We start from the raw sequence: 13,382 nt of genomic DNA, 5'->3' as shown, positions 1-13,382 counted from the left end.
GAAATCAAACTTATGAAACATCATAATCATAAGCAGGTCAAAGGGAATTAATGACAGAAGCAATAACTTTCTATTCAGAATTTGTTTAAATTCAGGGTGTATAGCCCTCCAGCAAAATTTGCATGATGATATTTGGATGTTAAGCTACATTATACAAAATGCTTAACCTTATAAAAGCTTATCATTGATCTTCAGCTAAAAATAGGTATATTCATCACCTGCAAATTAAATTAGAACGTTTTTTTTAACACAAACCTACAATAATTCATTTAATGTTCAATTTCACTTTTTGTTTGCTTAAAGACAATTATAGATCTTTTTAATTATAGACATTACTGACCTGTAAGTATGATTAACCTACTGTATGATTTAAAAAAACCCAAAATGTTTTCATTAATCAAAAGTTTTTAATAATGTAATAGTATTAATAGTAATTCATTTACACTAAGTTGACAGAGTAAGGAAACAGTAAGGATGTACATTGAGCAATAGGCTTTTAGGTTTGTTTTTAAACAAAGTCTCTAATTAATTTACCTCCTTAAAATGTCTTTACAAATAAATTAATTAGCAATCTATACAAAACTATGAAGCTGTTCATATCTATATATTCATAACATGTTTCCTGAGCTTCATTTTCTACGTCCTTGATGTGAGGTCAGTGGCAATAATTAAGAATAATGAGCATCAACAACAATAAATTATCAGCTGGTCATTCTGTAAAAGGATCATTCTGTCTTTAGGAAAAAGCTAAAAGAGAGTGAAAGTATAACAAATGCATATAATATTCTCATGAGTGTTCAAGAGTGTTTCACTGTGTCTTCATTGTGCAGTACCATGTATGTGAAGGGTAAACATCTCAAGATTGGACTAAAATAAGTCGACACCATTTGATTTATACTTTCCCAACCTGTCTGTTTTCTTACACTGCAGACAAACACCTAAACAAGAGGAAATAATGTGATGAATGCGTCCACAATAAAATAATTACTCAAATCTTAAAACAAAATGTCTCTTTAATTTGTAAGTGTCAACAGCAGTACAAAAGATGGAGTGATGGGAGAAGTTTTCTGTAACACAATTTCTGTCTCTTTTACAGAAAAGGAGGAAATTCTTGAGGTAAATGAGCTTAAACAGGCAGTTATTATTCCCACTGTTGCATTGTTACAATGGACTGAGACATACAGAAAATGGTGTTACATTATAATATGCCTGAATTGATCCTGTGGGCATAATTTAATCATATACAGTAAACACATTTCTGTGGTGCCTAGATGCACCCAAATGTGTCACTCATTGGTTTGTTTTTACTTGATATAGTGTATTAATACTACCAAAGCCGAGGAGATTGCTCTCCACACACACCACTGGAAAATTATTCACCTTAAGTTTACCTCACGTCAATACTGCACATGGAAACCAAAGACTTGCTGGTGTACACTTTGAAGCCAAGCAAAACAAAACAAACATAAAAAAATTTAGTAACATTTTCATTTTTTTCTTTTTAGCAATAATAGCCCTAGCAAATAATTGATCTTTTGTACTGTATAAAGAAGAATGTGAACACAAATGTGATGGCAACATTTTCTGAGTTGAATTAAAAACTTTACATTGGACTGTACAAGATATTATGATAAACTATTTACATATTCAGACATAAACTTTTTTAAAGCAGCAACAGACACTATGTATTTCATTTTCTCTAATAACACCCAAACAATACTTGCCATGGGCCTAGGTACCTGCCAGAAAAAGAAAAAAAGGTTTCTATGCAGAAAATTGTATCAGGCTGCCAGCAATTTCAAAACAACGGCTCCAGTGATAGAAGAGCCACACACAGTGTTGCTTGAGAGACAACTCTAAAAAGCAAAGTACCAAAGACAACTATAAATGTTGCCCTGAACGACACATTTACACTTCTGAACAGCAGCTAGCATGTCAGTCCAGCATGTCAGTGAATTGTGCTGATTAAATTAACACAGAGAACATTCCCACCATATACATCACAAAGTTCAGACAAAAAAAAAGAAATTACAGTAAGTAATGTTGAAACAGCATACAAGCTTTTGCCTTCAGTTGTTCATTCAACCCATTTGCATGTTTAACAATTGGATTAAGAGAAAACAATTGTGAGGGCTAAATTTGCAGATGGCTAGATAGTCATGAACATGTTCATTAAAAATCAGCAACATACAAAAAGATGACAAGGAGAGAATTAACTAAGAAGAATGCACAATGTCTGTGCATTTTGCCACATTAAAACAAATAAATATTTGCACGCTCCCACCAAAAATAATCTAAAAATATCACTTGTGTTTGATCATTCATGAAAAAAACACCTTTGTTATGATCATGTAAATGCAATGCAAATGCATGCAGATTTTTTTTAGGATGGTATCAGCTCCTCATGTGGAAATTTGCCACATACCATGAGTGCTGTAATAAACACTAAACACAAGTGAGGATATACAGCATACCACTTAGATTGTATCATGATTGGAAACAAATTACTGAATAATTCTTTCACATCAAGTGCTTGTTGTTTAAATGAGTACCTTACTTGTAATGACTCTATTAACAAGTCTAATGAGTATAGCTTTTATTTCGATTGGTTCTTTGACTAGTCCAGGGAAGATTATCAAAACATAAGCAAGTGAGGTGCTTCTCTCTGTCTCAGGTCCAATACTGCTCTCTTCTAATAAGCAGAAAAACTCAGCATCTACATGAGGTACAGTGACTTGTCAGGTTTTAAAAACATGAAACCACGTACAAAAATAAAACATGAAAAAGAAAATAAAATAGAACAGCCAAAAACATAACTTATACTTCACTAATGAACAAAAATATATTTCCTATGTTATATTTACAATAAAATCTAAATGAGATGGTGAATTCACTGAAAACCATTTTTAGCTCCAATTCATCAAACGTGTTTTTTTCTATTTCTCTGATTGTCCATGTTTTTGTTTTACTGACAATTTTAGAGCCAGCTGTGGCTAATAATAAATACAATATGTTGATACTCTACAGTTTCAAATACAATATACAATGCTCTGAAGTCTGGTGTTTGATGGCTAACTGAGCCTGCTGTTGAATTTTCTGCTCACTTTCTTGTGCTGGGACTCTCCCCTAGGCAGCCCTGAAGCTTAAACAAAGTGTTCATTCATCACATGTGTCTTTGCATAAATAAACAAAATAAGTAGACAAAAAAATGACTCAAATCTGGCAACTGTGAGAGCAAACCCACTTGAGTCCAACTGGGGAATTTTGTTCATTCATGGTGTTTTTCCTCAAACAGCTTCACATTAATCAGAATTGATAAAAATACAATTTATATCCAGTGCTTATAACACTTATGAAACATCGTCTCCTGATGAGTTCTTGTCATTTTTTTCTTTTCTTTTTTTTTTGTCTTTTTTTGCTATATAAGCACAGTCAAGTTTCAGTTCTGTGAAGAGTCCTTTTTAACTACCAGCCAACTAAAGCAGTGTGGCATGGTCACGAAAATATTTACAATCACATACAAATCAATCTAACCACCAGCAAACAGGAGCAAACAGCTTAAAAATACCAAACAGGTTGACTTGGAGGGAAATCCACTTGGGTTTGTTTGTAGGAGAGCATCCTTAAAATATCTTGCACCTCAAACTGAGAACAATTTAGAAAAGATGAGATAGGGAAAAAAAATAAAATAGGAATTATTAATGGGGTGGTTTAAAAAACCTACAAGACTTAAATGCTTTCAAAAAGTAGAAATAATGCAATCCAGCACTGACAATAAGACAGTAATGAAGATATGAGTGCTTAAGAGAGAGCCATCTGTACCAATTAGAGCTAGGAGAAAAATGCAGTGACCAGCAGTGGGGATCTTGACCAGTTACAGCCAGTAACCAGCCATTCAGCTCCTTCAAAAAGCTCTGTGCTCTTTCTGAAATGGACAGGTTCAAGGGCAAGGGAGGGGAATAGCTGGACTCATGCATTAATAATGCTGTATTTCAGATGATACCCAGTCGTCAGTCATTTTAATAATCCCCCACAGCTTGATGTACTTGTTCCATCTGCTCGCCAGTGCCTGGTGATTGGGCCAGGGTGGGAGCCCTGTTGAGGCCTTACTACCAGCACTTTGATGAAGAGCACAATGAGGGAACACATACCCCATTTTTATTGTTTCCCATCCCTCCCTGGTGTTTTCTCCTTCTCTGAGCCAGATGGCGCCCCCTGGGTGCTGAGGTTACCACGGGCAGGAGTCAGAGCAGGGCATGGCAGGGAGGGGAGCCACTTAGACCTTCTGCCTTGTAACGAGGATCTGAGTCTCAACATCAAGGCCTTGCTTTATCTAGCTGCAGTCTCCAGAAGGTCACCACTTGTCAGTTTATTAGCTGAAATTGGGATAGAGACTTTGTGCCCCTTGTTTCAGACTCATTGAAATATTGTCCTGTTTTAAATGCAAGAGTAAGTGCATTCTAAAAACTTATAAGATTATTAAAAATAACAACGTAAGGCTCAAGGGTGACAGAATAAGATTTGTGTAAGTGCACTAATGCAAAAATCTGTGTTTTAAGTTACCCCTGTCGTGTATATGACGAGGTAATTTAAGAAACAAACACATGATTTCTCTCAGTTTATAAATATCCTCATAAACCGTCACTCCTCTTAAGACTACGGCAGTAATCAACTCATTGCATCAACCCGATGTCCGTGCTCTCCTTTAAGACTTCTTAGTGTCAATTTAAGATTTACAATGTCTAAAAAGAATTAAGATTGAAAAAAAATTAAGTTCTAAGACCTAAGACTTTAAACTTTTCGTCCAAATGGGGCTAAAGCGTTTAACAGAACATACTGTAGCTACACATTGTACAACATCAATTTGAGATTGTAATGCCCCCAAAGCTGCCTTTTGCTGCTGTTCCAATCCCACAGATTGGAGGCCTTTGGCCCTTTAGCATTCTGGCCTGATTACAATCACTCTGATTAAGAACTTGGTGAGTCAAGACTGGGTTGCAGAGCTGGAAATTAGTTAAGGATGCCACGGTGCTGTGTGTGGACTGGGATGAAGAAATGAAAGGGCTGGCCGGTTTCATTGATGATCACTGCATTGGGCTCCCTGGAGAACAGCTAGCATGACAAGCTACCACCCAAAGATATCACATAGTCTAACCTCCTGCAGAGCCTGCTGCCTCCAAGTTCCTGAGTTTCATTTGTTTATTCTGTTAGGGTAAATTAAAGAAAGACTGGATAATGAAGCTGTATTAAGAGATCAAGAGATTGTCCAAGACTCACGAAGGCTCTCCCAAAAGACTGCAGATTTTAGAAACATCTTGAAATGTTTGGCACTTCTGCACTAAATTATGCAGTTTGTGTTATAACGATCACAAAAAACACTAATAATAATAATAATAATGATAATAATAATGATGTGTAATTTCCCTCTATAATAAGTTTGAATCACTCCATATGAATTTTGAGATATTTTGTACTAGTAATAATTGATTATTGATTAAAAACATTCACAAGCTGTTGGCTGGCACACTATACCTGAGTGAGAATATTATTCCCATCTTTAACAGTTATCCAATATATCAAAATCATCTAATTGAAGAGGAAAACAAGGTAAATGACTGTAAGAATTATAGGTTCATATCAAATGTTCAATTTCAAGTTCTGTCTTTTGTTCTAGGCAATGACCTAATAGTGTAAATGTCCATGATCACAATGAAAAAATAAACAATGAGATAAAAAAACTAAACAAAATCTAAATTACCACAACCAAACTGCTTCACACATTTGAAGAAACACTTAAGACCAAATAGCTTTTGATTCTGATGAAGCCACATCTGCATGCTGGCTCCTAAATGATACATCATTTTTTTTTGTTGTTGTTTTTTTTTTTTTTTAATTTTTTTTTTTACATTTTTAAACCTTTGTGGTGTAGTTTTCTTTTGCTGTTTCGTTCCATTGGATCACATCACACCAGCCCTCTGGGCATCCTCCTGTACAAGTGTTGTGTCTGCAATGGCCTCATCCATTAAAGAGGTCTCAGTTGGCACTGACTGGCTCTTGAGTGTCATTTTCACTACTATAGTCTGATTTGGGCTCATCCTCAAAATCCTCGTACATGTCCATCTCATCCTCGCCATTGACCGGCTCGCTGTTGTTTGCCATGGTATTGGGCTCTAGTTTCATATTGTAGGTGCTCTGAATGACAGGAATGGATGGCTCAGGACTCACTGAGGCACTCGAGCACTCTGATGTCATCTGAGGTGAGGGTGTGGTGGTCGCCAAGGTGATGGCCCCAGGATAGACCATGCTGGCGCTGGTGGTGATGGGAATCTGTGGTGGCTGTCTGGATGTAGGAGCAAGAGATTAAATTAAGATTAATCACATTTCTCTTTCATGACTTACTTTTGATACAAATTTGACCTTCATAAATGATAAAAGAACAGATGGGAAGAATGCCGAAAGTGCTGCTGAAAGAGTGAGGGCTGCTTAGGCTCGTCTCAAAAATCTATATATATTTTTGTTGCAGTACTTAAACTGAGATGGTTGGATTAGGGGTTTCCCAGCAGCTCTGTGAAAATAATTTGGGAAAAGAGAGGTTCTCCTGACAGCTCCTGTCTTGAGCTGTTCAGAAACACTACCCAGTTTATTGGTGACATAAAACCAATACGTGGTTAGTGCTGATCTTGTCTGCTGTTGTGCAGGATGATTGATACTCCAGCCACTGAAGCTTATGACTGACATGGGAACACCTGGAGAAGGGTTCTCCTGTTAACCACACACAGTAAATTAAAGTATTAAGCTTCAGACTGCTGCCTTCCAGGATTCTCTAAGTCTATACTTACAGCTTATATCCTGTAATAATGTCTGCACTTCATGCTCCATTTGTAGACTGCTATTGTCTAAAATTGTTAAATTATAGCTATTGAAAAACACTTGATTTCAATGTGCATGCCAGGCCCGGGTCTTAAAACCAATACAGTAGAGTTTAACTCAACACTTGCTCTTGGAAATGGTGCTTACACTGTATGAGAACAAGCTCTACAGAGTCAAAAAGCTAGATTCCATTTGCTATGTTTTCAGATTGTTCGTGTGCTTAGTTTGTGGGTTTTGTGACTGCGCACCTACCCCACAGTGAAGAACTGCCTCATCTCTTGTCGCCGTGAGCGCATCATCTGCTTGTACTCTCCAATGCGGAGTTTTTTTCCATCGATAATGCAGGTCCTCTTAGGCCGTGGCTTGTACTTGTAGTTTGGGTACTTCTCTAGGTGGAGCTTACTCAGGCGGGCCTGCTCCTCATAGTATGGCTGCTTGTCCTGGTTAGTCATGGACTTCCACCGAGAACCTACACAACACAGGAGATTCAGATTTCAGTATTTTAACACAAGCAGGGAAAAAATGTTTTAATAGCTGATAGTGAACATGATTAAAGAGTAATCCAATTAGGATGCTATCTTAAAATGATCAATTAAGTAATCATATTAAGTCAGAGACTTTCCACTTCACTTTCTGTTTCAAGAACCAATAATTCATGTGAAATTCAGTTGACTTACATTTTACCACATAGGGTCAAAACTTACTTTAACATTGAACTGCACTTTACTAAGGGGTTGACGTTTTCTAGCAAAATCATGTTTTATCATCTGTTCCACATCAACCTCTTGGTAGCTCTGCATATGCACATTATCTGAGATGAGAGACATGCTTCGATGTCAAACAGTAAGGAACAACAAGCTAGTGTAGTAAATATTGCAGCTCTGTGAAGTGTCTTACTAGTTACTGGATGACAGCACTTTTAACAGCTTTGATGTATGGACTCAGAGCTGTTGGGACAAGACCCATTTAGACTCATTTTTCATTTTTCATGACAAACACTTATGTTAGTGATGGGCTGTAAATCCATCTGTTTGCTGAGGTGACCTGGTGCACAGGGCTTATCAGATAACACACCCTTCTCCTGTAAATACAAACTACTTTGAAAGATCAACTATACTTATTGGAAAGCAGTAAACACATATTTCAATGTACAAAACTGAAGACGCCTGGTAAGTCTGTAAAGTATTATGGAACTTCAGATTGATTAAAGAAATCACAGAAAGTAAGTTATGCCTTATAGAACTGTTGTACACAGAAAAGTAGTTCTCCAACTCGACAGATAAAGAATGCTGTTGGGTCCATGACAACATATTTCTGTTAATTTTGTTTGCCAGTGACATAAGTGCAGATACAAGTGATAGTAATGTATTTAACAGGGATAATAAAGCACTGAAGCGTTAAAAAGATCTTTTTTTTCTGTCCCTTACTGGTGGCTTTACAAAAGCAGTTACATTCTCTTAGGAGAGTGATACCTTGGAATATTTCCTGGAGTGAATTGTATTTGATCTAAAAGGTATTACCCAAAATCTTGCTTATGTTGGAATTGTGCATGTCGGGGAAGGCCTGGAGGATCTTGCGCCGCTCATCCTTGGCCCACACCATGAATGCGTTCATTGGCCTTTTAATGTGGGGTTCGTTGTTGTTCCTTCCTCGGGTTTCCCTGAAGACTCGTGCCTCAGTAGATCCAGCACCTCCTGTTGGCCAACAATAATAGGGTTGGGGTTTATCTGCAGAGCCATTTACTTCCTTGGACCCTGGAATAGCCAGAGCAGGAACACAGAGAGAGAGCGAGGCAAGACATTGATTAAATGACGAGCCATGTTCAAACTCTCCTTCATCTACTGTCATCACTGCTATCATCATTATGAACATTGTTTCAGATGAGTGCAGGGCTACAGACCTTCTTAGAGGGGGTAGACTTTCTATTGAGTGGAAAACCTGACTTGACAGCCTTATATTTTATGTGCTATAAAAGCGAATACAATGTCAGTTTAAAGGGGAGCTACGCTGTTCAACTCAGGTCTATCCAAAACCAAAAGAGGAAGACCTTGGACTTCAATGGCAGAAGTGTTCACACTTCTCTACTCAGCCACATACATTTCATTTTGACATTCATAGTGTCCATAAAAAGTGCAAGAATGCCAATATAAATAACAAATATGGGACTTTAGGCACTCGAACTGTGGCAAATCTTAATAAAGCGTTCTGCCAAAGTACATTTTAACACAGCACAAATAAATTCAGGCACGCTATTCCTCTGCTTTACTCTTTCTCTCTTTTTTCCTCCCTTCTTCTTTCTCACTCTCTTTCTCCTGCAAGTACACACACACACACACAAACCAGGCGCACATTTGCGATGAGAGACTGTGCCGATTCTGCAAAGTGCTGTTTCTCAATCAGGGCATTCACAATCAGCATAAGAGAGTTTCTCTCAGTATTAAACTGTACATCAGACTGATAATGATTTCTGTTTGCATGCGCATTTGCTTCCTTTTATATGTAAGATGTGAAAGAATTAAATAAAAGCAGTATGAATATTTAAACAAACAAAAACATGTTGATAAACAAGGCTTGAAAAATAAGACAAAAAAAGCCTTCCATATGCTACGATACATCTTTAATGATCTCAAATCTGGAAAAGAAAGCTTGGGATGACTCATGCATATTTCATCATCCACATGTGAAGCCTTCTCATTAGATCATTCCACTAGCAGCCTTGGCACACGTTACCTGGGGTTTGATTTCTATTATTATTTCAGTTGATAAACAAAATCAAACTCCTTAATGAGTAATGGAGGGCTGTGCAGAGACATTAATTCCAAATCCACAGAAACCTCGCTCTGCTCTAATCACTGAAGATGCTGCTGCACCATTTTCAGCCTCAAGAGTTTGAGTGTCATATTTTCAAGTATTATAGGAGACAAGTAGTGAAAAGGCAATATATGTAGTCAAACACACACACACACACACACACACACACACACACAAAGATACTGTACTGACGGGGCACACAACCATCTCCAGTACAATAGAGATGGAGGTGTGGTGGAAGTTGGTTTTGGTTTATGCTCACAGAGAATGTTTGAGGTCCAGCTGCCCACTAGGAAACCTGTTTCTCCCAGTACAAAGGCTCCCCAAATTGATTTTCACCAGCTCATGTTTAACAGTCAACAACAGCCACATTTATGATCCACAGAGGCTTGCCTTTATCTGGGAGGTCAGTGAAAAATGTGTTTTCACATTGTGACTGCACTAGTTGCTGCCCAAAGGATTCAGCTCTTATTGTCATATAGTTCTGTCCAATGGAAGTTAAGAGTCACAATCATATAATTAAGGGCATTTGCTGGTCTCATCTCAAAATATAAAATAAGTACATAAATAAAATCTTAAAATCAATATATTACCTTTTATTATAACTTTTAAAAAGTCCTAGATTGTCATAATCCTGTGTCATTAATTTTCAAATATTAAGTATGACTTTTTTCACTAAATAGTGAATTGTATATTTTGACTTTTTTCTCCTTTTTTATTTCATATGATCATCTTCATCCAGATGCCTTAAGAGAGAGCCTGATCTGCAAACCCTTGCCTTCGCTTAGTCTCTCGCTTTAATAATACATGCTTCATATACTGTATGTGTACATGTATATTTCTATGAATGTACTAATACATTCATACAAATATACATGCTTATACACATACAGCATGCACAAAATACTAAATCAGAATGTTAAAGAGGTGTTTTATGTTAACATCTTTTCAAACTGAGTACCATCTCTTGTTCTGTTTGCTTTTGCCTCCTAGAAGGCTATAGGCTGTAAAGTCATCATGAATTCAGAAATAATACACTACCTTTGCTGCCACCGAACCTCACAGTACGTTAATTTCATTTAGCATGCACTCACTGTACAGGATGAATTGATTTCACTTTGTTTGGTTTTGACAACCATGTTTATTGTGCAATGAAATGTGGTGTGGCGGAGGGCTGACAGTATCCATCAATGCAGGGCAATCTGCTGACTGCTGGGGCCAGATGAAGGTATTCATTAGCTCAGGAGCGCAGCGCTCACTCAGACACGACAGCCAGTGTCTGCGCCCCGGGATCGCTTGCTGTAATTTACGATGCCTCCCGTGCCATTACTCTATCACTGACACTGATTCAGCAATTTATATACTGGTGTGCATGCATACGGGCAGAGGTGAGCTTCTTATGGGGAGGGGGACAAAACAACCACCTGCCATCAGCTAGTGCCACATCCATAGTTAGCCAGGAAACCAGCCACGTGACTTGGTTCATTGGAGTGAAGCCAGATGAGGCATGCTTTTTTGCTCCCATGATGGCACATAGAAAAGTGCCTGTCTGCTCCATCTAATGCTACAGAAAGCCGTTGAAATGAACAACAGTAGTGTTACATCATCTTCACCCGTACAGGTGCTGTGGTCCTGGATTTGTAAAGAACAAAGTGATGAAGGTATCAAGCTGACTCAGACCTAAGGCTGCCTCTGGGAAACAGCCAGAGTCTGACATTTGACCTGAAATAATATTAAAGTCTTCACTGTAATCTATTTGAATTCTGTACGAACATTACAGTAGAGTTGGGAGAGTGGTTTTCTATAATATAAGACCATGCAAGGCTTCACGGGTAGATCAGTTTGGCCCCTTATTCCGCCTCTAATATATATGACTTAATCAGAGGCATCCTGTGCATTAGCAGCCAGTCTCAGCAAATCCCTAGAAGCTGCAACATGCAATTTACTGCAACATTGTTTCTGTCTTTTCATTGAAAATCATGACACTGCTCTGACATTTTGCAAATGAGCATTAACAAATTTTTCCAGGAGGTGCAGGACATTTAGGAATCAGTTAGTTAGGTGTGTGATTGTGTAAATAAACACAGATGTTTAGCAATGACAGGGGCAGGCCCCCTGGGTGGTAGCTGGGGAGGGAGCGGAACAGAGGGAGTGCTGCTTAATAGAATTTATTGTGATTCATGAGGTCCGCAGCTCAAGTGTGACAGAGCGATATGAGAATCCCCTTTTAATTTGTCTCTCCTGGAAACACTGCAGATGAGCAGCATGAATTACAGTGAGAAAGAATGATTGTGTGTGTGTGGGGGGGGTAGATAAAAAATGGAGAAGGGAGAACAGATAAGAACGAAGCAGAAAAAAGGGAGAGAAATAGAGAGAGAATGTAGTGAGGCCCAACCGCCTATCACACCTGTGAGCTGCAGGCTCAGACTCGACCATGTACCAAGCCAGAGGGTAGCACTGCCCCAGCCGTCCCCTCTCCTCCCCCCTTTCTCCTCCTTACTCATCTTTGTTCTGCGGGCAGGCACATAATGTCACCCAGGAATCTGCTCAAGAGGATGAGCCTCAGCGAGCAGGCAACAATCACGCAAACCTGCCAAGCCCTCCCTGTTGGGATCAAATCTAACACCTCTGACTGAAGGCATTTACTACTGACAATAGAGCTTCTCCCTCAGAGCAGGATCAGGCTAGATTAATGCGTATGGACAGACGGGATACAGCGCTCAGCGCCCCTGTTCTAACCTGAGCTCATAGCACGCTAATTAAACCATTACAAATTACAAGTGATATAAGCCCTATTATAACATGTCAATCCTTTTTTCCCCCTTTCTTTTCCAGTTAGGATGACTTGAGTTTTAGAGAGAAAGAGAGAGACACACACACACATATATGGGAACTTGGGAACAAATAGCCAGCCTGTTTCAACATGCAGGCTATGGCTTTTACTTTTATCTACTCTATCCCCTCTCATATGCGTTTAGCCTTAAAGTGGAGTCTAATCTTCCACAACATCCTGGCTTTGCACACACAGAGACATAAGAAACACACAGAAATGTGTCCTATTGGGGGTAAATTTGAATTTGCCAACTTCAAAACAGAACTTTCTTATTGATTGTGTTTTAACCTATTAAGCTATTGTTGTTGTGACTTGATAAATGATTATGTCTGAGCCGCCTTATCTAAGCTGTCTTCTAGGAAAACTCCTCCTCCAGTAATAAAAGCCAGAGCTTGATTCCCACGGCCTCACAGTGGAAGAAAAACAACAACAAAAACCTCTTCAAACAGTCAATTTGTATAAAACTTCATAACAGCTCCGAGCTACCGATGCAAAGAAACCCATCACCAATAATTTGTAACAACAATGCAACACCACTGTTATTCTCATCCTATTCCATAATGACTTTGTTAGAGGCACTCTATGGTTAATATTATCACACTGGGCGTTTAGATTAATTCTGTTTCCTGCCTCCACACATCTCTCAACAACCTCTTTGTTCTCTGCGGACCCTCAGTGATGGGGGCGGTTTAGACAAACACACCTCAGCTACACAGCAACTCCATACTGCCTTATGTGAATAGGCTGAGGCCTTTGTGGTATTTGTAAATGTTTTCATCAGAGCTTAAAAAGACCTAATGAATTTGCGGTGGGTTCATGCGTGTGGCTCGTGGCTTTGTAAAATGAAGGAAATCCTATCTATTTCCAT

At 38.5% G+C, this 13,382-nt stretch overlaps 1 protein-coding gene across 12 annotated transcripts in view; it reads right to left on the bottom strand.

Annotated features, from left to right (window-relative positions):
- Positions 1–995: 995 nt before the first annotated feature.
- The window catches only part of LOC122874085 (transcription factor SOX-6-like), a 140,508-nt gene continuing 128,121 nt past the window's right edge, over positions 996–13,382 (bottom strand). For 10 of the 12 annotated variants that reach the window (XM_044191679.1, XM_044191725.1, XM_044191708.1 and 7 more), the window contains 3 exons: positions 8,391–8,624; positions 7,123–7,339; positions 996–6,340 (listed from right to left, as the gene is read on the bottom strand). In XM_044191679.1, the coding sequence (XP_044047614.1) occupies positions 6,034–6,340; positions 7,123–7,339; positions 8,391–8,624 (758 nt within the window). In that variant the 3' untranslated portion in view covers positions 996–6,033. The remainder of the gene's footprint in view (positions 6,341–7,122; positions 7,340–8,390; positions 8,625–13,382) is intronic. The other 2 variants (XM_044191733.1, XM_044191740.1) reach the window with 1 other exon arrangement.

The sequence above is a fragment of the Siniperca chuatsi genome, linkage group LG1 (assembly GCF_020085105.1).
Source record: "Siniperca chuatsi isolate FFG_IHB_CAS linkage group LG1, ASM2008510v1, whole genome shotgun sequence".
NCBI classification, from domain to species: Eukaryota; Metazoa; Chordata; class Actinopteri; order Centrarchiformes; family Sinipercidae; genus Siniperca; species Siniperca chuatsi.
This window is presented reverse-complemented; position numbering and strand designations above follow the sequence as displayed.